Source organism: Heterodontus francisci, chromosome 6, assembly GCF_036365525.1.
Source record: "Heterodontus francisci isolate sHetFra1 chromosome 6, sHetFra1.hap1, whole genome shotgun sequence".
Lineage (NCBI taxonomy): Eukaryota > Metazoa > Chordata > Chondrichthyes > Heterodontiformes > Heterodontidae > Heterodontus > Heterodontus francisci.
This window is the reverse complement of record NC_090376.1, coordinates 12,021,038-12,045,689: the sequence shown is the minus strand read 5'-3', so window position 1 is coordinate 12,045,689 and position 24,652 is coordinate 12,021,038. Positions and strand designations below refer to the sequence as shown.

General features: G+C 44.6%; 1 protein-coding gene across 2 annotated transcripts in view; it reads left to right on the top strand.

The window, feature by feature from the left end:
• The window catches only part of LOC137371137 (cytotoxic T-lymphocyte protein 4-like), a 39,624-nt gene extending 17,981 nt beyond the window's left edge, over positions 1–21,643 (top strand). For both annotated transcript variants that reach the window (XM_068033134.1, XM_068033135.1), the window contains exons 2-4: positions 4,912–5,274; positions 7,384–7,496; positions 10,667–21,643. In XM_068033134.1, the coding sequence (XP_067889235.1) occupies positions 4,912–5,274; positions 7,384–7,496; positions 10,667–10,861 (671 nt within the window). In that variant the 3' untranslated portion in view covers positions 10,862–21,643. The remainder of the gene's footprint in view (positions 1–4,911; positions 5,275–7,383; positions 7,497–10,666) is intronic.
• Positions 21,644–24,652: the final 3,009 nt, after the last annotated feature.

Here is a 24,652-nt window from a genome sequence, read left to right as displayed (position 1 = left end):
CATTTATTTTTGTCTGCACACAGCCAGGCCTGAAAAATACACCAATTAAAGATCCGGAAAGGATTAATTCTAAGTGGTGATATTCGTAAAAAAAAATCATACGAGCTCTTACATCACAAAGCAACTTACGAACATTCGAACGTACGAATTAGGAGCAGGCGTAGGTAACTCGGCTCTTCATGCCTCTTCGCCATTCAATAAGTTCATGGCTGAACTGATTACTCCACATTTCCACCTACCCCCGATAACCTTCCACCCCCTTGCTTATCAAGAATCTATCTACCTCTGCCTTAAAAATATTCAAAGACTCTGCTTCCACTGCCTTTTGAGGAAGAGAATTGCAAAGATTCACGACCTTCTGAGAGAAAAACTTTCTCCTCATCTCTGTCTTAAATGGGCGACCCCTTATTTTTAAACAGTGACCCCTCTTTCTAGATTCTCCCACAGTGAGAAACATCTTTTCCACATCCACCCTGTCAAGACCCCTCAGGTTCTTATATGTTTCAATCAAGTTGCCTCTTACTCTTCTAAATTCCAGTGGATACAAGCCTAGCCTGTCCAATCTTTCCTCATAAGACAGCCCACCCATTCCAGATATTAGTCTAGTAAACTTGCATTTCTATAGCGCCTTGACAGAGTAAGGCGCTTCACAAAATTTGACACCAAGCCACATAAGGAGTAATTAGAAGAGTGACCAAAAGCGTAGTCAAAGAGGTAGATTTAAAAAAGAAAGACTTGCATTTATATAGCACCTTTCACAACCACGGGACATCCCAAAGCACCTTGCAGCCAATGATGTACTTTTGAAATGTAATCACTGTTGTGATCTAAGAAATGCGGCAGCCAACTTGCACACAGTAAGCTCCCACAAACAGCAATGTGATCAGGACCTGATAATCTGACAATAATCTGTTGCTTGAGAGATAAATATTGGCCAGGACAGCAGGGAGAACTTCCTGTTCTTCTTTGAAACAGTGCCATGGGATCTTTTATATCCTCCTCAGAGGACAGATGAGGCCAGGTTAACATCTCATCCATAAGACAGCACCTCTGATACTACAGCATTGCAGTGTCAGCCTTGATTTTTACACTCAAGTCACTGGGGTAGGACTCAAACCCACGACCTTCTGACTCAGAAAGAATAAAATTACAACTGAGCTGCAGCTGACACCTTAAGTAGCACCTTAGAAAAAGGAGAGAGAAACATAGAGAAGCACAGAGGTTTAGGGAAGGAATTCCTGAACCTTTGCTTGACTTGGTTTTGCAAATCGTGGGAACAATTTAAAACCTGGGAGCTCCAATTGGCCACTTTGGAATAATAGGATTTGAAATTTGGTTCATTCCTGTATTGAGATCAGGCAGGGTTTTCCTGTCAAGTAGGGGAATGTCAGTAGATCGGCACTGTGTAATATTGGCGTTCTTGTCTGTCCCACTACACTGAGTAAATGGGAATCATTTTGACTTTGGGTAATAGCGTAAAACAGGCGATATCAGATCTGCTGCCCATTATACACATCTCTTTCAATTTTCATTTACTTTGAAGTCAGAAATACAGATTACCTATCTGGTCATTATCAGATTGCTGTTTGTGGGAGCTTGCTACGTGCAAACTAGCTGCTGCGTTTGATACAATACAGCAGCAACTGCACTTCAAAAATAATTCATTAGCTGTAAGTCACTTTGAAACATCCTGAAGTCATAAAAGGTGCTATATAAATGCAAGTGTTTCTTTCTCTCTCATTGGTATTGAAAATGAGGGGAGATATATAAATGAGAGCCTAGTATGATATTGCGATCATTGCTTTATGCTATCACTTAAAGTCAAAGTTGACCCTAATAATAGGGAGCGGGAAGAATAATTGGACCCCAAATTCTTTAAAATGTAACATCCTTGCCCAAAGACAAAGTTCAATCCTCATAAACATCACAGAGAGAATACCATAGAGGCCATTCGCCCTCTCGTGCTTGTGCCAGCTCTTTGGAAGAGTTACCAATTAATTGCAAGCTCCCACACCAACCCTGCCCACAACCTGCTCTTTCTCCACAGCCCTGCAACCGTTTCATTTTTCAGCAAAATATACTGATTCAGCGCTGTAAAGAGGGTCACCGAGTCAGATAACGACCAACTCACAATGTGAAGAAAACTCTTGCTTCAGGTTAAGCTACCAGAGAACTGCCGGCAATGATGGAATGGTACACTCCCCCATCCCTGCACCCCCACCCCCCCACAACACCTACCCACCCCCACCAGCACCCTCCCCCCCCACCCCGTGATCCCTTACAAAGAGGGAGGGAGAGGAGAATGCAGAAACCTGAAACAAAAGTGTGTCTAATTGGACAGTTCTTTCAAAGAGCTAGAATAGGCAAGATGGGCCTCCTGTCCTCCTTCTGTTCTGTATAATTTTATAATCTGTGATGTCTTACGCTGCATTTTCAGATTGTGGCATTGAAACGAAGGATGACAAGATATTTGTCACTTGCTTTGGTGTAATGAACCCTGACTCTTCTTCTTTGGCCTCCTTGTCTCGAGAGACAATGGATAAGCGCCTGGAGGTGGTCAGTGGTTTGTGAAGCAATGCCTGGAGTGGCTATAAAGGCCAATTCTAGAGTGACAGGCTCTTCCACAGGTGCTGCAGATAAAAATTTTTGTCGGGGCTGTTACACAGTTGGCTCTCCCCTTGCGCTTCTGTTTTTTTTCCTGCCAACTGCTAAGTCTCTTCGGCTCGCCACACTTTAGCCCTGCCTTTATGGCTGTCCGCCAGCTCTGGCGATCACTGGCAACTGACTCCCACGACTTGTGATCAATGTCACAGGACTTCATGTCACGCTTGCAAACGTCTTTAAAGCGGAGACATGGACGGCCGGTGGGTCTGATACCAGTGACGAGCTCGCTGTACAATGTGTCTTTGGGGATCCTGCTATCTTCCATGCGGCTCACATGGCCAAGCCATCTCAAGCGCCGCTGACTCAGTAGTGTGTATAAGCTGGGGATGTTGGCCGCCTCGAGGACTTCTGTGTTGGAGATACGGTCCTGCCACCTGATGCCAAGGATTCTCCGGAGGCAGCGAGGATGGAATGAATTGAGACGTCACTTTTGGCTGACATACGTTGTCCAGGCCTCGCTGCCGTAGAGCAAGGTACTGAGGACACAGGCTTGATACACTCGGACTTTTGTGTTCCGTGTCAGTGCGCCATTTTCCCACACTCTCTTGGCCAGTCTGGACATAGCAGCGGATGCCTTTCCTGTGCGCTTGTTGATTTCTGCATTGAGAGACAGGTTACTGGTGATAGTTGAGCCTAGGTAGGTGAACTCTTGAACCACTTCCAGAGCGTGGTCGCCGATATTGATGGATGGGGCATTTCTGATGTCCTGCCCCATGATGTTCGTTTTCTTGAGGCTGATGGTTAGGCCAAATTTGTTGCAGGCAGCTGCAACCCTGTCGATGAGACTCCGCAGACACTCTTCAGTGTGAGATGTTAAAGCAGCATCGTCAGCAAAGAGGAGTTCCCTGATGAGGACTTTCCGTACTTTGGTCTTCGCTCTTAGATGGGCAAGGTTGAACAACCTGCCACCTGATCTTGTGTGGAGGAAAATTCCTTCTTCTGAAGACTTGAACGCATGTGAGAGCAGCAGAGACAAGAAGATCCCAAACAGTGTAGGTGCGAGAACACAGCCCTGTCTCACGCCACTCAGGATAGGAAAGGGGTCTGATGAGGTGCCGCTATGCTGAATTGTGCCTTTCATATTGTCATGGAATGAGATGATGATACTTAGTAGCTTTGGTGGACATCCGATCTTTTCTAGTAGTCTAAAGAGACCACGTCTGCTGACGAGGTCAAAGGCTTTGGTGAGATCAATGAAAGCAATGTAGAGGGGCAACTGTTGTTCACAACATTTCTCCTGTAGCTGACGAAGGGAGAACAGCATGTCAATGGTGGATCTCTCTGCTCGAAAGCCACACTGTGCCGCAGGGTAGACATGCTCAGCCAGCTTCTGGAGTCTGTTTAAAGCGACTCGAGCGAAGACTTTCCCCACGATGCTGAGCAGGGAGATTCCACAGTAGTTGTTGCAGTCACTGCGGTCACCCTTGTTCTTATGGAAGGTGATGATATTGGCATCGCACAATAGAACAATTAATCACACCAAATGACCCTGTTGGTTAAGGTGCTTTCCAAGATGCAGCTATTCTTTTTAACAAGTGCCCGAGATAGATACCAAGAGGTCATTTGCAATGTGTGTTATATAGATCTGACTAAAACCTCTAAAGAGTGAGAAAAAATGTTCGCATTGTTTTCTGTCATTCACACAAATAGATATAGTTAAGGACGAACCATTGATGAGTCATTTGCATTAGATAAGAAGTGTTTTGCTTCAGTTCCAATTATTTGCAGCTTCTGCATTTTTCCTTGAATGCATAATCTAGGCTGACTCTCCCAGTGCAGTACTGAGGGAGTGCTGCACTGTTGGAGGTGCTGTCTTTTGGATGAGTCTGCTCTCACAAGTGGATGAAAGAGCTCTCATGGCACTCCTTTGAAGGGGAGCAGGGGAGTTCTCCCGGGTGTCCTGGCCAACATCGCTTAACCAACGTTGCTAAAACAGATTATTTGATTATTATCACATTGCTGATTGTGGAGCCTTGCTGTGTGCAAATTGCCATGTTTCCTACATTACATCAGTGACTACACTTCAGAAAGTATTGCACTGGTTGTAAAGCACTTTGCGACGTCCTGAGGTGGTGAATGGTGCTGTATAAATGCAAGCTGTTCCTTTGCTCTTTTTAAGACTATGATTATGAAATAATGCAGGCACAGGTGACCTGTCCATTCGCTGCTGCTGTATGTAGTTGATTGGAACGACTAAAAGTCAATTCAAAGTTCCGTTTTGCTCCCTTTCATTCTGCACCTTCTCAGGTTACAAAGGCAAGGTTTCCGTGTCACAGCATCCCGGAGAAATCACTGCGTCGGTCGGAATGACGGCTATGATCGCTTGTGAGGGGGTCTACCACAACACAACTCCTGTCCACACAGACATGTACTGGTACAAAGGTGTGCAGCGGAAGCACAGAGTTATGGCCTTTTCGGAGGACTCTGATTCCTTGTCCAGTCAAGATGGGCGCCTATACATTCGTGGCAATCTTTCCAAAGATTATAACATCCTCGTCATAAGCAACCTGACACTGAGTGACTCTGGAGTTTACATATGCGAAGTATCAGTCTCTCTACCTCCACCTCACATGAGTGGATATGGAGAAGGAACCAGATTAAATGTGCGCGGTGAGTAAAACAGATACGATTGTGTCTTGATGGCATCCTAGTGGGTATTTAAAGCATGTTCTATATTTGGTAAATCTTCAGTGCTATTATGTGGGGAAACCCAAGTGAAGAGTCAAGGCCCACAGTGCAATAATAATGTTGTAAAGTATACAGCAACAACAAAAAATTGCATTTATATAGCAACCTTGCCATCGCAAAGTATCCCAAAGGCACAATAAGAAAATTGACACTGAGTCAAAACAATGGAAACAAGAACAACTTAGATTTATATGGCGCCATTAATATAATAAAATATCCCAAAGCACTTCACAGGAGCATGATAAAATGAAACATGACACTGAGCCACATAAGGAGATATTAGGTCAGAAGTCCAGAGGTTTGGTCAAAGAAGTAGATTTTAAGGAGTGTCTTGAAGAAGGAAAGAGAGGTAGAGAGGCAAAGGGGTGTAGGGAATATATTCCAGAGACTGAGTCCTTGCAACTGAAGGCAAGGCCACCAATGGTGGAGCAATTAAAATCAGGGATGCTCAAGAGGCCATAAGTAGTTGAGCGCAGAGATCTCAGAGGGTTGTGGGGCTGAAGGAGATTACAGAGATAGGGAGGGGCGAGGCCATGGATGATTTTGAAAACAAGGATAAGAATTTTAAGATCAAGATGTTACTCAACCAGGACCCAATGTAGGTCAGCAAGCACAGGGGTGATAGGTGAATGGGACTTGGTGCGAGTTAATACATGGGAAGTAGGGTTTTGGATGACCTCAAGTTTACAGAGAGCAGAATGTGGGAGACCAGCCAGGAATGTGTTGGAATAGTCAAGTCTAGAGATAATGAAGGCATGAATGAGGGAAGAAAGAAGGAGATATGTAGAGGTGTGACTAAATGTTTCATCTAACAGGTAGGATTTATAGGTGTTCTTAAAGAAATGAGGGTGGGGGTTTGAAGAGGCTAAGGAGTTTAAGGAGGATTTTCCATAATGGGGCCTTGGCCACTGAAGATGCCAATCGTTGGGCAAAGAGACAGAGCAGTTTATGAGAATTTATCAAGTTACATGAGGTTACAGAGATAGAGAGGGGTGAATCCATGAAGGGAGTTGGGGGACTGGCAGTCACCATTAGTCAGGGAGGATAGGCGTGACAGGCGAGTGAGACTTTATGCTGGATATGATGTTACCAGCAGAGATTTTGATGAGCTACTTGACCTTTCAGATGGAACAGTTTTGGGCTGAGACGACGGTTGAAGAAAACGTGGGAAACACATGAATAACCTTGGTGATATTGTTCCCACCCTTTAACAGTTCTGCTGTATTACATATAAAATGTCCGTCCTGAGTAACAAGAATTTAAGTTACAAATGAAGGATTAAGAGAGTTTGACCTGTTTCTTTTGGAAAGCAGACCTCAGGGTGATCCAACTGAGGTTTTCAAAGTTACAAAGGGTATTGAAAAACCAATTCTCCAATATGAAATCTCTACCAAAGAGCCAGCACAGGCAGGGTAGGCCAAATGGTCTCCTTCTGAAATGTATTTTACTGTGATACTTTGACACAGGTTAAAAACTGGAAAGTTAGAAGGTGGGAATTCAGGCAGGATCTTTCCAGTCAAAATCAATAGAATTGTGGAATTGTAGAATTTACGAACCAAGGCTGTTGAAGTGGAGAAATTCAAGAGGCAACTAGCTGCACTTCTGCGGAGACAATTGAGGGGAATGGTGGGGAGGAGGGTAGGTTTTTTTTAGTTTAATTTGTTCTTGGGATGTGGGCATCGCTGGCAAGGCCAGCATTTATTGCCAATCCCTTGTTGCCTTTGAGAAGGTGGTGATGAGCTTCCTCTTGAACCACTACAGTCCACGTGGTGAAGATGCCCTCACAATGCTGTTGGGGAGGGAGTTTCAGGATTTTGGCCCAGCGATGATGAAGGAACAACCAGTAAATTTCCAAGATGGTGTATGACTTGGAAGGGAACTTGCAGGTCGTGGTGTTCCCATTGCACCCGTTGCCCTCGTTCTTCTAGTCGGTAGTGGTCACGGGTTTGGAAGGTTTGTCCATGAGAAAGGCAGGTTTATTGGGCCTAATGACTTTCTCTGTTCCTAAAAACTCTTACTATTTATTTTCAGAGTCAAATTCATGTGAGACATTGAAGGCCACTAAAGAGATGTGGCAAGGCATTGTTTTACCAGCTGCTTTAGTTTACAGCCTTGTTGTCACAGTTATGGTGGTAGTACTTTCTGTAAGTAATTAAAAAAAATTATTATTGCAATAGTTCACTATGTAGCGTTGTCAAACATTCATGTGTTGCTATCAGAGAATACAGTAGACATAGTTCAGTGCCCTGAATAGAATTATATAGAATTTACAAGATCGATCCATGCCATGTTTATGCTCCACACGAGCTACCTTCGACCTTACTTTATCTCACCCTAATAACATATCTTTCGATCCCTTTCTCCCTCATATGCTTATCTAGCTTCCCCTTAAATGCATCTATGCTATTCCCCTCAACCACTCCCTGTCTCAGCAAGTTCCACATTCCAACCACTCATTGGGTAATGAAGGTTCTCTTGAATTCATTATCTGAGGTATTCATCACTATCTTATATTTATGATTCCCTAATTTTGGTCTCCACCCCCCCCCCCCCCCCCCCCACTCCCCCACTACCACAAGTGGAAGTATCTTCTCTATATCTACCCTATCAAACCTTGCATGATGTTAAAGACCTCTACTAGGTCACCCATTAGCCTTGCCTGTGCAGGCTCTCTGAAAGACCTGTCCATTTAGTCCCACTCCCCAGCTCTTTCCCCATAGCCCTGCAAATTTTTCCCCTTCAAGTATTTATCCAATTCCCTTTTGAAAGTTCTTTTGAATCAGCTTCCACCGCCCTTTCAGGCAGCGCATTCTAGATCAAAGCAACTCACTGTGTAAAAAAAAATTCTCCTCATCTCACCTCTGATTCTTTTGCCAATTAGAACATAGAACATAGAACAATACAGCACAGTACAGGCCCTTCGGCCCACGATGTTGTGCCGAACCTTTAACCTACTCTAGGATCAAACCAGCTACATACCCTTCATACTACTATCATCCATGTACCTATCCAAGAGTCGCTTAAATGTCCCTAATGTATCTGCTTCTACTACCACCGCTGGCAGTGCATTCCACGCACCCACCACTCTCTGTGTAAAGAACCTACCTATGACATCTCCCCGAAACCTTCCTCCAATCACCTTAAAATTATGCCCCCTGGTGATAGCCCTTTCCGCCCTGGGAAAAAGTCTCTGGCTATCCACTCTATCTATGCCTCTCATCATCTTGTACCCCTCTATCAAGTCACCTCTCATCCTTCTTCGCTCCAATGAGAAAAGCCCCAGCTCCCTCAATCTTTCTTCGTAAGACTTGCCCTCCAGTCCAGGCAGCATCCTGGTAAATCTCCTCTGCACTCTCTCTAAAGCTTCCACATCCTTCCTATAATGAGGTGACCAGAACTGAACACAATATTCCAAGTGTGGTCTAACCAGGGCTTTATAGAGCTGCAGCATAACCTCGTGGCTCTTAAACTCAATCCCCCTGTTAATGAAAGCCAAGACACCATACGCTTTCTTAACAACCCTATCAACTTGGGTGGCAACTTTGAGCGATCTATGGACATGGACCCCAAGATCCCTCTGTTCCTCCACACTACCAAGAATCCTGTCTTTAAGCCTGTATTCTGCATTCATATTCGACCTTCCAAAATGAATCATTTCACACTTTTCCAGGTTGAACTCCATCTGCCACTTCTCAGCCCAGCTCTGCATCCTGTCAATGTCCCGTTGCAACCTACAACAGCCTTCCACACTATCCACAACTCCAGCAACCTTCGTATCATCTGCAAACTTGCTAACCCAGCCTTTCACTTCCTCATCCAAGTCATTTATAAAAATCACAAAGAGCAGAGGTCCCAGAACAGATCCTTGTGAAACACCACTGGTCACCGAGCTCCATGCTGAATACTTTCCATCTACTACCACCCTCTGTCTTCTATGGGCCAGCCAATTCTGTATCCAGACAGCCAACATTCCCTGAATCCCATGCCTCCTTACTTTCTGAATGAGCCTACCATGGGGAACCTTATCAAACACCTTGCTAAAATCCATATACACCAATTAATCATATTCATTGGATTTCTGCCTTGTAACTCACCACTAGCTATCTACTGCCCAAGGCTTTGTATGTGTAGCCTGGGTTAAGTGGATCTGCACATCTACACTTAGTTCAAAAAACCTAGCCACATGTTCTCTCAGCCCACACAACACGCTTCATTACAGATACAAAAAGAGAAAGCTAATTTATTTCACCATGTTTTCTTCTGTTCTGAAGCCTTTAATTTGCCAGTTCTTGCCCTCTGATTGACCTCAGGAACCTAGCCACAGCTACACTTGCCCAGATATGCCTCTTTAGACCACTTCCCTATACAAACTACCGGAGCAATAGTTTTAAAGGTACAGGTCAAGCTAGGTGCTAAAAATCTCCACCCTCCCGTAGAGGCTAGACCATTCATGAACAATGGCACACTAAATCTGCTGCTTTATACAGAATACAGACTATAATATGTATAAAATACAGTATACAGAATTAGAGTAAATGATAAATATAAAATACACAAGACTATAGATTGAACTTTATGTAGGCGGAGGGCTTCCTGACGCCAGGCCAGAAAGATGGGGGGGATCCTTACCTCGCCTGCTTGGGGGACCTCTGGCTACATTTTACAGCACTCAAAGAGTTAACTGCTCAGTGCCAGCGCTCCCATCCCTCCGTGTGCTGCAGATTTCCCGAGCAGGAGGGCCGCCCCAATTCCGCAGGGAGGCCGCCTGGTTTTATTGTGTGGCTTCCCCACCTGGCGGGGGCCCCATCAGCTGCTGGTAAAATAACAGCGGCAGCAGGAAGAGGTCCTTAAGTGGCCATTTGGCCTCAGTTGGGTTCTGAGTGGGAAGGCAGTCCTCAACCTTCCCCATCCCTGATAAAATTCAATGGCGTCGAGAAAGTGACAGAGGCACCACCACCACCACCCCTTCCCTCGCCATTTTGCAGGTTCCGCCTCCCAGCTCGTCCCTAGTGGGCTGATAAAATTCATCCCTTAATGTGCATATATAAGATAAAAGATGTATAACTGAAAACAACTTGGCAGAAATAACAAAGTGTTATGCATAGCATTGCCTCAATCATTATTTTATTTAATTTATTTTAAATAAGCGTGTTAATGCCACCATTAAATTAGTAGACAGAAGAGCATCATACGAACATACTAAGCCTTTTGACCATTCACATTACTAACAGTAATGTGTTAAATTTACGTTACTGAAAAGTGAAGGGCATAATATTAAGTATTGTATTGATACTGCAATTGAAATTCATTCTAGGTCCACCTGTGTGGTCGTAAACGATCTGAGAGCAGACTGAATCCTGAAGAAGCATCCAGAGTCCAAGAGGAATCTCACTTAAATTCTTTCAGTGGACGTACAATGCCTCTGAGTACAGACAGGGTCAGAGAGGCACATAATCAAGAGTATGAAGACATGGCACTCATCAGAACCAGGAGTCAGAAACTGAGATAATGGCCAGAATTTTACGCCACACCAATGAGCCGGATGGTGGCGGGGGAGGGGGGGGGGGTTGGTCGTGTAAAAGGGAGCGGGAGGCTCCGGGAGGCTTTCCCGACCTGCTCTCGCCTCCGCCCCCCCTTTACATAGGGCGAGGGGGGCGAAACACGGGCTGCCCACTCCAGGCCAATATGGAACAGATCCCCAGGCGAGGCGGAAGCAGGTTTGTCACCAATTTTGAGTCGGAGGCCGGCTCCCATCCGCCCACCATAAAATTCCGGCCAACATAGCACAGCTAATGGTGAAAAATCTACAGTGGCTTCCGTAGAGCTGTTATCAGCAATGAGTGTTTGTTTCTAATTCTTTTGTATATACTTCCAGAAGAAAAATCCCTCTGTAGAATATCTTTTGAACTGTATAAATCTTTACTTGTTATAGACTAGTGTTTTAAATTGGACCTACCCAACTGAATATGCACTGCACTCTCTGTTTTGGTGGTGGAAGGTTATCGGGGGTAGGTGGAAATGTGGAGTAATCAGTTCAGCCATGAACTTATTGAATGACGGAGCAGGCTCGAAGGGCCGAGTGGCCTACTCCTGCTCCTAATTCGTATGTTCGCATATTAGTGAGGGAGCCATAATTAACATGCATCGCTACATGGAGGAAAAGCCTGGCATAGCAAAGAACTAGAATCATACAGCACAGGAGGCCATTCAGCCCATCATGCCTGTGCCAGCCTTTTGAAAGAGCATTCCAATTCGTCCCACTCCCCCACTCTTTCCCCATAGCCCACTAATTGTTTTTCTTTTCAAGGATATATCCAATTCCCTTTGTTACTATTGAATCTGCTTCCGCCACCCTTTCAGGCAACGCATTCCATTTCATAAGAACTCAATGAATAACAAAGTTCCCCTCGAGTCAATCTCTGGTTCTTTCGCCAATTATCTTAAATGTGTATCCTCTGGTTGCCAACCCTCCCGCCAGTGGAAACAGTTTCTTCTTATTTCATAGGAAATCATTGAAATTTACAGCACAGATGGAGGTCATTCGGCCCATTGTGTCTGCGCCAGCCAACAAGGAACCATTCAGCCTAATCCCAGTTTCTGGCTCTTGCTCGGTACCTCATATGCTTGTCCAGTTTCCCCTTAAATGCATCTATACTATTTGCCTCAACTGCTTCCTGTGATAGGCAGTTTCACATTTTCACCACTCTCCGGATAAAGAAATTTCTTCTGAATCCCCTGTTTTATTTTCTGGAGACTATCTTACATTGATAGCCTCTAGATTTGCTCTTCCCACATTTGGAAATACACTCTCTGCTTCTACTCTATCAAAACCTTTCATAATTTTAAAGACCTCTGTTAGGGCATCCCTTAGCCTTCTCTCCTTTTTGAGTTCAGAGAGCATGCTAAGGCTTTACATGCACTGGTCAGGCCATACATTTCCGTTCAATTCTGCTGCAGAAAAACATATACAGGTACCAGCGAGGGTGTAGCGAAGAGCAACAAGATTGATTCTAAATGCAAAGGAGATAAAGAAATATTAGAGAAATGTAAGCTGTACAGTCTAGAGGAAATGGTAGTCACAGGGAGCAGAGACGTCATTGAGGTATAATAAGTATTAAATGGAAAAGGTGAGGTAAAACCAGAATATTACTTCAAAATAAGTCAGGAGAGCAGGAATGAAAGACATAAATTTAGAATCAAAACTCGGAAAAGTTTATTTAAACAAAGGTGGATAAATGTTTGGGCTATCCTACCAGAAAGGGTCAGAGAGGGAAAAGCACTAGGAACATGTAGGAACAGGAAGAGACCATTCAGCCCCTTGAACCTGTTCTGCAAAAATACACGGGCAGTACAAAAAATGCAGTTTGCTATCATAATGGGAGACTTAGGCAAATGGAAAACAAACTTGAATGATCTAAACATTACTGCCTTTGAGTGTGGTTCGTAACAACATAAGAAGTAGCAGCAGGAGTGAGCCATCCAGCCCCTCGGACCCACTTTGTCCGTCGTGTACATTGTAACAAATCATTTTGAGCATCATCCAAGAGCAAAGTTTCAGAAAGGCATGACACAGGAAAGATCACCACCATTGGAATAGTTGCATTGAAAATTCATGGGTTAGGTTACGAATATTCGAGGAGATGGATAATGCGAGAGGCAATAACAGCTTCCATAACTTTGGACAGTTAATGAGAGTGGTAGCTGCTTCAAGGAACATGGGCTACAAGTGGGTCATCCAAAATTCTAATTAGAAAAAGTATTTAATATCAATTCAAGTGGATTCATTTTATATCGTAACAATTTCCTTGTTTTCTTTGCACAGAATAGGAACATAGGAACAGATGTAGGCCATTCAGTCTCGCTCCACCATTCAATTAGATTGTGTGTCAGCTGTGGCTCATTGGGAAGCACTCTCATTGTGAGGTTATCCACTTTGGTTGGAGGAACAGATGTGCAGAGTATTTCTTAAATGGTAAGAGATTAGAAAGTGTACATGTACAAATGTACCTGGGTGTCCTCGTCAATAAGTCACTGAAAGCTAACATGCAGGTGCAGCAAGCAATTAGGAAGGCTAACGGTATGTTAGCCTTTATCGCAAGACGATTTGAGTACAGGAGTGGTGAAGTCTTGCTTCAATATAGAACCTTGGTTAGACCGCATCTGGAGTACTGTGTGCAGTTTTGGTCCCCTTACCTTAGCAAGGATATTATTGCCATAGAGGGAGTGCAACGAAGGTTCACCAGACTTGTTCCCGGGATGGTGGGACTGTCCTATGAAGAGAGATTGGGAAAACTGGGCCTGTATTCTCTAGAATCTTGAAGAATGAAAGGTGATCTCTTTGAAACCTACAAAAAGGATAGACAGGGTAGATGCAAGTAAGATGTTTCCCCTGGTTGGGGAGTCTAGAACCAGGGGGCACAATTATAAAATAAGGGGGAAGCCACTTAGGACAGAGATGAGGAGAAATTTCTTTGCTCAGAGGGTTGTGAATCTTTGGAATTCTCTACCTCAGAGGGCTGTGGAAGCTCAGTCATTGATTATGTTTAAAGTAGCGATTGACAGATTTCTAAATACCAATGGCATAAAGTGATGTGGGGATAGTGTGGGAAAAAGTAATCGAAGTGGCTGATCAGCCATGATCATATTGAATGGTGGAGCAGCCTGGATGGGGTGAATGGCCTACTCCTGCTCCTTTGTTCCTATGTTCCTCACTTCTGACTCAGAGGGTTGTGTGTTTATAGTCCCACTCATTCATAGTCCCACTCATTCATAGTCCCACTCATTCAGTCCCACTCATTCATAGTCCCACTCATTCATAGTCCCACTCATTCATAGTCCCACTCATTCATAGTTCCACTCATTCAGTCCCACTCATTCGTAGTCCCACTCATTCGTAGTCCCACTCATTCATAGTTCCACTCATTCAGTCCCACTCATTCATAGTCCCACTTCAGAGACTTGGGGCTTGATTTTTAGGCCATGCCAGGGCTGGCGTGCCAGTTCCCTAGCTCCATTTCACCCTGGGCCATTTTTGTGGAGAGGGGATGGGAAACGGCATGGCTACCATGCAACAAGTAGCTGATCCAGCTTGTTCAGGGCCACTTAAGTCCAATTAAAGGAGGTCGAGTGGAATTTTACAGTTGGCCTCCTGCAGGCAGCAGGGCCCAGTTTAGGTGCTTGGAGGTGGCCCCCCTCCAGCAGCAGACTGGGGGCAGCCAACACTCCAGGCAGGCTTAGAGGTCCTCTCTGCCTGTCTGGGTGCTGCAGCAGCCACAGGCCACCCTGCAGAGAGGTTCCCCTCCCAATTCACACAGTGCTGGCATGGGTGCAACAGCCTTTTATTTTGTTATTGTGAGCAGTTTTGGTCTCCTTATCTGAGGAAGGATGTTCTTGCCACAGAGGGAGTGCAAAGAAGATTTACTAGGCTGATTCCTGGGATGGCAGCATTGACGTATGAGGAGAGATTGGGTTGACTAGACCTACATTCACTAGAATTTAGAAGAACGAGAGGGGATCTCATAGAAATCTATAAAATTTTAACAGGACTAGATAGGCTAGATGCAGGGAGGATGTTCCCGATGGCTGGGGAGTCCAGAACCAGGGGTCACAGTCTCAGGATACGGGGTATTCCATTTAGAACCGAGATGAGGAGAAATTTCTTCACTAAGAGGGTGGTGAACCTGTGGAATTCTCTACTGCAGAAAGCAGTGGAGGCCAAATCATTAAATATATTCAAGAAGGAGATAGATACATTTCTTAATGCCAAAGGTATCAAGGGATATGGGGAGAAAGCAGGAACAGGGTACTGAATTAGATATAAAAACAAGAAATGCTGGAAATACTCAGCAGGTCTGGCAGCATCTGTGGAGAGAGAAGCAGAGTTAACGTTTCAGGTACTGAATTAGATGATCAGCATGATGTTTTTTGAATGGCGGAGGAGGCCCAAAGGGCCTGGAATATAAAAGTAGGGAAATCTTACTACAACTATACAGGGCATTGGTGAAACTGCACCAAGAGTACTGCATATAGTTTGGTCTCCTTAGCAGGACATTTAGAAAATCATAATACAATTAGGCATGGTTTTATGAAGGAGAAATCGTGTTTAACAAATTTATTAGTGTTCTTTAAGAATGTAACAAGCAGGGTGGATAAAGGGGAACCAGTAGATGTAGTGTATTTGCATTTCCTAAAGGTGTTCGATCAGGTGCCACATACAAGGTTACTACACAAGATAAGCGCTAATGGTGGGGGTAATATATTAGCAAAGATAAAGGATTTGCTGACAGGAAACAGAGAGTTGGGATAAATGGGATGTTTTTAGGTTGGAAAACTACAACTAGTGGAGTGCCACAGGGATCATTGCTAGGGCCTCAACTGTTAACGATCTATATTAATGACTAGATGAAGGAACTGAGTGTATTGTAGCCACATTTATGGAAAATACAAAGATAGGTAGGAAAGCAAGTTGTGAGGAGGACACCAAGTGTCCAAAGAGATATGGATAGGTTAAGTGAGTGGGCAAAAATTTGGCAGATGGAGTATAATGTGGGAAAATGTGAGGTTGTCCACTTTGGCGGGAAGAATAGAAAAGCAGAATATTATTTAAATAGAGGGAGACTACAGAATGCTGTGGTACAGAGGGATCTGGGTGTCCTTGTTCATGGATCACAAAAAATTAGCATGTGGTTACAGCAAGAAATTAGGAAGGCAAATGGAATTTTGGCATTTATTGCAAGGGGGAAAGAGTATAAAGGTAGGGAAGTCTTGCTACAACTGTACAGGGCATTGGTGAGACTGCACCTAGTGTACTGCGTACAGTTTTGGTCTCCTTACTTAAGGAGGGATATACTTGCATTGGAAACAGTTCAGAGAAGGTTCACTAGGCTGATTCCTGGGATGAAGGGGTTGTCTTATGAGGAAAGGTTGAGCAGGTTGGGTCTATACGCATTGGAGTTTGAAGATTGAAGGTGATCGTATTGAAACATATAAGATTCGGAGGGGGCTTGACAGGGTAGATGCTGAGGGGATGTTTCCCCTCGTGGGGAATCTAGAACTAGGGGGCACAGTTTCAAAGTAAAGGGTCTCCCTTTTAAGACAGAGATGAGGAGGAATTTCTTCTCAGAGGGTAGTTAATCTTTGGAATTCTCTTCCCCAGAGAGTAGTGGAGGCTGGGTCATTGAGTATATTCAAGGCTGAGTTAGACAGATTTTTGATATACAAGGGAATCAAGGGTTATGGGGGAAGGCAGGAATGTGGAGTTAAGGCCACAGTCGGATCAGCTTTGATCTTATTGAATGGTGGAGCAGGCTCGAGGGGCCGAATGGCCTACTCCTGCTCCTATTTCATATGATCTTTTGAATGAGATGTTAAACCGGGGCTCTGTCTGTTTCCTCAAGTGGGTTTCAAAGATCCCATGGCACTGTAGATATGCAGGCAAGTTCCTCCTAGTGTCCTGAACAATATTTATGCCTCAATCAACATCACTAAAACAGATTATTTAGTCATTATCATATTGCTGTTTGTGGGAGTTTGATCTTCACAAATTGCTACGTTTCCTACAATTCAAAAATGGCTACACTTCAGATGTACTTCACCGGTTGTAAAGCACATCCTGAGGCATGAAAGACACTGTAGATCAGCAAATCTTTATTTCTATTAGATCATGTCTGATCTGCACCTCTCCCCTGCCATTGCTCCATATCACTTGATACTCAGCCAACAAATACCTACCTATCTCAGTCTTGAAACCTCTAATTGCTCCCAGTGTTAACAACCTTTTGCAGGAGAGAGTTCCAAATTTCTACTACCCTTTGTATGAAAAAGTGGCTCCTGAATGGCCGAGCTCTATTTTTAAGATTATGTCCCCTTGTTCTGGAATCTCCCACTGGAGGAAATAGGCTGTCCATCTTAATAGAGACTTTAATTTCATATTATCGCAAAAGTAACAAGCTAAGCTGTACAGGTTGTCACATTACTAGAGGCTTCTACAATAAAATGCCTCAACGGAGGTAATCTTTTATTCAAAGGTTACCCTTGAGCACACTCACTAGCTGCTGTAATCTGTCACTGTCAGAATGAGCTCAGCAGCATGACAAATGTTCTCTGGACAGATTGACAGACTGGCAGGGAACGGATTTCTCCAACATCTTGGGGAAGAAGAAGTTTTAGCAAGACTTTCAGAGCCTATCCCTTTCTTGCTCAGCAAGTCTAGCGAGCTATCTTCTCAATAAATCCCTCGAATCCCATCTCTCTCAGAAACACAGAATATTACAAAAACAACTGGTATTTACTTAGCATTCATGGGATGTGGGTGCCGCTGGCCAAGTCAGCATTTATTGTCCATTCCTAATTGCCCTTGAGAAGGTTCTTGAACTGCTGCAGTCCATTTGGGGTAGGTACACCCACAGTGCTGTTAGGAAGGGAGTTCCAGGATTTTGACCTAGCGACAGTGAAGGAATGGCGATATCGTTCCAAGTCAGGATGGTGTGTGACTTGGATGGGAACTTGCAGGTGATGGTGTTCCCATGCGTCTGCTGCTCTTGTCCTTCGAGGTGGTAGAGGTCGCGGGTTTGGAAGGTGCTGTCGAAGGAGCCTTGGTGCGTTGCTGCAGTGCATCTTGTAGATGGTACACACTGCTGCCACTGTCCGTCGGTGGTGGAGGGAGTGAATGTTTGTGGATGGTGTGCCAATCAAGTGGGCTGCTTTGTTCTGGATGGTGTCGAGCTTCTTGAGTGTTGTTGGAGCTGCACCCATCCAGGCAAGTGGAGAGTATTCCATCACACTCCTGACTTGTGCCTTGTAGATGGTGGACAGGCTTTGAGGAGTCAGGAGGTGAGTTACTCGCCTCAGGATTCCTAGCCTTTGACCGACTCTTGTAGCCACGGTATTGAAATGGCTGCTGCAGTTCAGTTTATGGTCAATGGTAGCCCCTAGGATGTTGATAGTGGGGGATTCAGTGATGGTCATGCCATTGAATGTCAAGGGGTGATGGCTAGATTCTCTCTTGTTGGAGATGGTCATTGCCTGGCACTTGTGTGGTGCAAATGTTACTTGCCAGTTATCAGCCCAAGCCTGGATATTGCCCAGGTCTTGCTGCATTTCTACACGGACTGCTTCAGTATCTGAGGAATCACTAATGGTGCGGAACATTGTGCAATCATCAGCGAACATCCCCACTTCTGACCTTATGATTGAAGGAAGGTCATTAATGAAGCAGCAGAAGATGGTTGGGCCTAGGACACTACCCTGAGGAACTCCTGCAGTGATGTCCTGGAGCTCAGATGATTGACCTCCAACAACCACAGCCATCTTCCTTTGCGCTAGGTATGACTCCAACCAGCAGAGAGTTTTCCCCCAATTCCCATTGATCTCAGTTTTCCTTGATGCCATACTCGGTCAAATGCTGCGTTGGTGTCAACGGCAGTCACTCTCACCTCACCTCTGGAGTTCAGCTCTTTTGTCCATGTTTGAACCAAGGCTGTAATGAGGTCAGGAGCTGAGTGGCCCTGGCGGAACCCAAACTGAGCATCACTGAGCAGGTTATTGCTAAACAAGTGCTGCTTGATGGCACTGTTGATGACACCTTCCATCACTTTACTGATGATTGAGAGTAGACTGATGGTAATTGGTTGGGTTGGACTTGTCCTGCTTTTTGTGTACAGGACATACCTGGGCAATTTTCCACATTGCCGGGTAGATGTCAGTGTTGTGGCTATACTGGAACAGCTTGGCTCTGGGTGCAGCAGGTTCTGGAGCACAGGTCTTCAGTACTATCGCCGGAATATTGTCAGGACCCATAGCCTTTGCAGTATCCAGTGCCTTCAGTCGTTTCTTAATATCACGCGTGGTGAATCGAATTGGCTGAAGTCTGGCATCTGTAATGCTGGGGACATCAGGAGGGGGACGAGTTGGATCATCAACTCGGCACTTCTGGCTGAAGATTGTTGCAAATGCTTCTGCATTATCTTCTGCACTGATGTGCTGGGCTCCCCCATCATTGAGGATGGGGATATTTGTGGAGCCACCTCCTCCAGTTAGTTGTTTAATTGTCCACCACCATTCACGACTGGATGTGGCAGGACTGCAGAGTTTAGATCTGATCCATTGGTTATGGGATCGCTTAGCTCTGTCTATTTCATGCTGCTTTTGCAGTTTGGCATGCAAGTAGTCGTGGATTGTAGCTTCAGCAGGTTGACACCTCATTTTGAGGTATGCCTGGTGCTGCTCCTGGCATGCCCTCCTGCACTCTTCTTTGAACCAGGGTTGGTCTCCTGGCTTGATGGTAATGGTAGAGTGGGGGATATGCCGGGCCATGAGGTTACAGATTGTGGATGAGTCCAATTCTGCTGCTGATGATGGCCCACAGCACCTCATGGATGCCCAGTTTAGCATTGCTAGATCTGTTCGAAATCTATCCCATTTAGCACGCTGATACTGCTACACAACACGATGGACGGTGTCCTCAATGTGAAGGCGGGACTTTGGCTCCACAAGGTGGTCACTCCTACCAATACCGTCATGGACAGAAGCATCTGCGGCAGGCAGATTGGTGAGGACGAGGTCGAGTATGTTCTTCCCTCGTGTTGGTTCCCCCACCACCTGCCGCATACCTAGTCTAGCAGCTATGTCCTTTAATACTTGGCCAGCTCGGTCAGTAGTGGTGCCACTGAGCCACACTTGGTGATGGACATTGAAGTCCCCCACCCAGAGTACATTTTGTGCCCTTGCCACCCTCAGTGCTTCCTCCAAGTGGTGTTCAACATGGAGGAGTACTGACTCATCAGCTGAGGGAGGGCGGTAGGTGGTAATCAGTAGGAGGTTACCTAGCCCATGTTTGACCTGATGCCATGAGACTTCATGGGGTCCGAAGTCGATGTTGAGGACTCACAGGGCAACTCCCTCCCTACTGTAGACCACTGTCCCGCCAGCTCTGCTGGGTCTGTCCTGCCGGTGGGACAGGACATACCCAGGGATAGTGATTGCAGTGTCTGGGCTTTGTCAGTAAGGTATGATTCCATGAGTATGACTACATCAGGCTGTTGCTTGACTAGTCTGTGGGACAGCTCTCCCAACTTTGGCACAAGCCCCCAGATGTTCATAAGGAGAACTTTGCAGGGTCGACAGGGCTGGGTTTGCCGTTGTTGTTACCATTGCCTAGGTCGATGCCGGGTAGTCCGTCCAGTTTCATTCCTTTTTATTGACTTCGTAGCGGTTAGATACAACTGAGTGGTTTGCGAGGCCATTTCAGAGAGCATGTAAGAGTTAACCACATTGCTGTGAGTCTGGAGTCACATGTGGGGCAGACCAGGTAAGGACAGCAGATTTCCTTCCCTAAAGAATATTAGTGAACCTGATGGGTTATTACAACACTTGACAATGGTTTCATGGCCATCATTAGACTAGCTTTTTTTTAAAATTCCAGATTTATTAATTAAATTCAAATTCCATCTTCTGCTGTGGTGGGATTCGAACCCATGTCTCCAGATCAATACCCTGGGTCTCTGGGTTACTAGTCCAGTGATAATACCTCTACGCCACCGCCTACCCCAATGCAATAAAATGTCCCAAGGCACTTCACAGGAGCATTATGAATCAAAATTTGACACTGAGCCGCACATGGTGATATTAGGGTGGATGATCAAAATACTTGTTTAAAGAGAAAGGTTTTAAGGAGTGTCTTAAAGGACGAAAGCGAGGTAGAGAGGCTGCGAGGTTTAGGGAGGGAATGCCAGAGCTTGGGGCCTCAGCAGCTGAAGTTACAGTCGCCAACAATGGGGCGATTAAAATTGGGTATGTGCAAAATGACATGGACTGACTAGTTTTTTTTTCCTATTACTAGATTCTTATATTGACTTTATAAAATCAGTTAAACCAGGAAGATTCTCAGGTTTTTATCCTCAGGCATTTGGAGCATTGGCTGGTATCACACGATGGCAGTACTAGTTCAGTACTGAACTATTAGTTCAGTATTTCTGGACAAGGGAGGGGAGAAGCTATCCAAGTTTCTCACAGTCTCTGGTAACCCCTACTGGAAACTGGAGGTATGTTCACAACAGGTAAGGGCTTGGAGAAAAGGCACACATCTGAAGCAACCCCTCACCTAACAGTTAAAAACATAGGAGCATAGGAACAGGAGTAGGCCATTCAGCCCCTAAAGCCTGTTCTCAACATTTAATTAGATCATTGCTGATCTGTAATTTAACTCCATCTACCCGCCTTGGTTCCATAACTCTTAATACGCTTGCCTAAAAGAAATCTATGATTGTAATAGGTTTTAAGTAGGTCAAATGAGGGAGGGTGTAAAAGAACAAAAGGGAAGGTATGTGATAAGGCAGAAGACAGGAGATATTGAATGGAAAAAGAGTTTGTGGGGCAGAGCCAAAGGGAGTAATAATGGAACAACAGGCAAAAGGTGAATCCAGAAGAGGTGTCAATGGTAGAATAATAAACAGCTGCCATCTGAAAACAAACACGCTCTCCCATTACCACTCCCTTTGGCTCTGCCCCACCAACTCTTTTGTCATTTAATGTCTCCAATCTTCTGCCCTATCACAGATCTTCCCTTTTGTTCTTTTTCCATCCTCCCTCAATTGACCTACTTAAAACCTATTACATATCTAAACATTTCCCAGTTCAGGTGAAAGAAAGGTCATTGACCGGAAATGCCAACTATCATTTTTTTTTCTCTCCACAGATGCTGCCTGACCTGCTGAGTCTCTCCAGCATTTTCCATTTTTATTTCAGATTTCCAGCATCCACAGTTATTTTGCTTTTTTAAAAAATCTATCATTTACAGTTTAGAAAATTTCAATTGATCCCCAGTCTCAGTAGCTTTTCGTGAGAACAGAGCTCCAGATTTCCATTACCCTTTGTGTGACATCACTCCTGAATGGCCTGAGTCTAATATTAGGGTTATGCCCTGAAATTTAGAAGGTTAGTGGATGATTTGATTGAAGTTTTCAAGATATTAAGGGGAACAGATAGGGTAGATAGAATCTATTTTCACTGGTTGGGGAGTCTAGGACTAGGGGGCAAAGTCTAAAAATTAGAGCCAGACTTTTCAGAAGCGAAATTAGAAAACCCTTCTTTACACAAGAGTGGTAGAAGTTTGGAACTCTCTTTTGTAAATGGCAAATGATGCTAGATCAATAATTTGAAATCTGAGATTGATAGATTTTTGTTATCCAAAGATATTAAGGGATATGGTAGGTGTATGGAGTTAGGTCGCAGATCCACCATGGTCTCATTAAATGATGAAACAGGCTTGAGGGGATAAATGGCCTCCTGTTCCTTTATTTATTTAGAGATACAGCACTCAAACAAGCCCTTCGGCCCACCGAGTCTGTGCCGACCATCAACCACCCATTTATACTAATCCTACATTAATCCCATATTCCTACCACATCCGCTCAATTCCCCTACCACCTACCTACACTAGGGGCAATTTACAATGGGCAATTTACCTATCAACCTGTAAGTCTTTGGCTGAGAGGAAACCAGAGCACCCGGCAGTCACAGGGAGAACTTGCAAACTCCACACAGGCAGTACCCAGAATCAAACCTGGGTCGCTGGAGCTGTGAGGCTGCAGTGCTAACCACTGCGCTGCCCACAGTGTTTCTATGCTCCCTTGTTCTGGGCTTCTCCCACCTCCCCCATCCCCAACCATAATAGAAATTGTTTCTATCTGCTCTATCATATACTTTAATCATCTTAAACACCTCAATTAGATCACTGCTTAATCTTCTACATACAAAGAAACACAAGCCTAGTCTATGAAACCTGCCAACACTCACTGTCTAGACTCACAAAGAATGACAATCTTGGCAAAGTATCATTTGGTGATTGACACCATTCTCCAGAACAACTCAGTCCCTTTATTAGAAAATAGGAGAAAAGGGAAATATTTTGAGCTAGTGATGCCAAGCTGAATAATTCCTCTCAAGTCTCTTCATCAATGGTCTCATCGTCATTAAACTTTTATGAAATGCCACAGAAGCAGGTAGCAATATAACAAAAGGAAGGTTACAGTTTAAGTGTAATTACTTTTAGCAATTTGACTTTTAAAAGGATTGCAGATAACAAGGCTTCCTTAAATACAAAGGAAAGCTGTTAAGATGCATTGTGGCAGCAGAGAGAACTTTTACAAGGACAGACTCGTTACAAAACTGGCTTTGGAAGGCTTAGTTAATGTGTTATAAACAGGCAAATTATAAGGGACACATTTTTAAAAGGAGCATGGTTTATTAGAGGCAGAGCTGTTAAGGATAGGCCTTCTACCAGGGGTTGCAATGCATCATACAACCTTCCTTGCACCAAACTCTAGGCTGACACTCCAGTGCAGTAATGAGGGAGTGCTGCACGGTTGGAGGTTCTTTTTTTTTTTGAATGAGCTGTTAAACCAAAGCCCCGTCTACCCTCTCAGGCAGACGTAAAAATCCCACTTTGAAGACCAGGGGAGATATCCTCAGTCTCCTGGCAATATTTATCCCTCAACCCAACATCACAAAAGCAGATTATCTGGTCATTATCACATTGCAGCTTGTGGGAGCTTGCTGTGCACCAATTGCCTGTTGCATTTGCTACATTTTTACAGTGACTGCACTTCAGAAGTACCTCATTGGCTGTAAAGTGCTTTAGTACGTCCTGAGCTCATGAAAGGCGCTATATCAATGCAAGTCTTCCTTTTTTCTTTTTCTGTGTGCTCACATAAGCTATTAAGGGTTCATTTGTGCTAATAAGGCGTGTTAAGCTTAGATAGATGTCAAGATGTATTCCTTTATCAAGAGGGCGATCAGCAGCTGGAACGGGTTGCCGGGAAGAGTTTTTGAGACCGGGATGCTGAACTCAGTGAAGAAACAGCTAGATGTTAACATTCAGGGTAATAGAGTAAGCACTCTGGATGGATGATGCATTAAGTGGGACTTCTCCATCTATAGCTATCACAGTCACTAGAATCAACAACTTACACTTATATAGCGCCTTTAATTTTGTAGAATGTTCCAAGGTGCATCACGGAAGTGTTATCAAACAACATTTGGCACTGAGCCACATAAGGAGACATTAGGACAGGTGACCAAAAGCTTGGTCAAAGAGGAAGATTTTAAGGAGAGGTAGAGAAGTGGGGTTTAGGGAAGGAATTCCAGAGAACGTAGGTAGTAAGTAGGCAGCTGAAGGCACAGCTGACAACGTGATTAAAATCCGGAATGCGCAACAGGCCAGAACTAGAGGAGCACAGAGATCTTGGAGGGTTGTTGGGCTGGAGGAGCATATAGAGATAGGGAGCGATTGGAAAACAAGCAC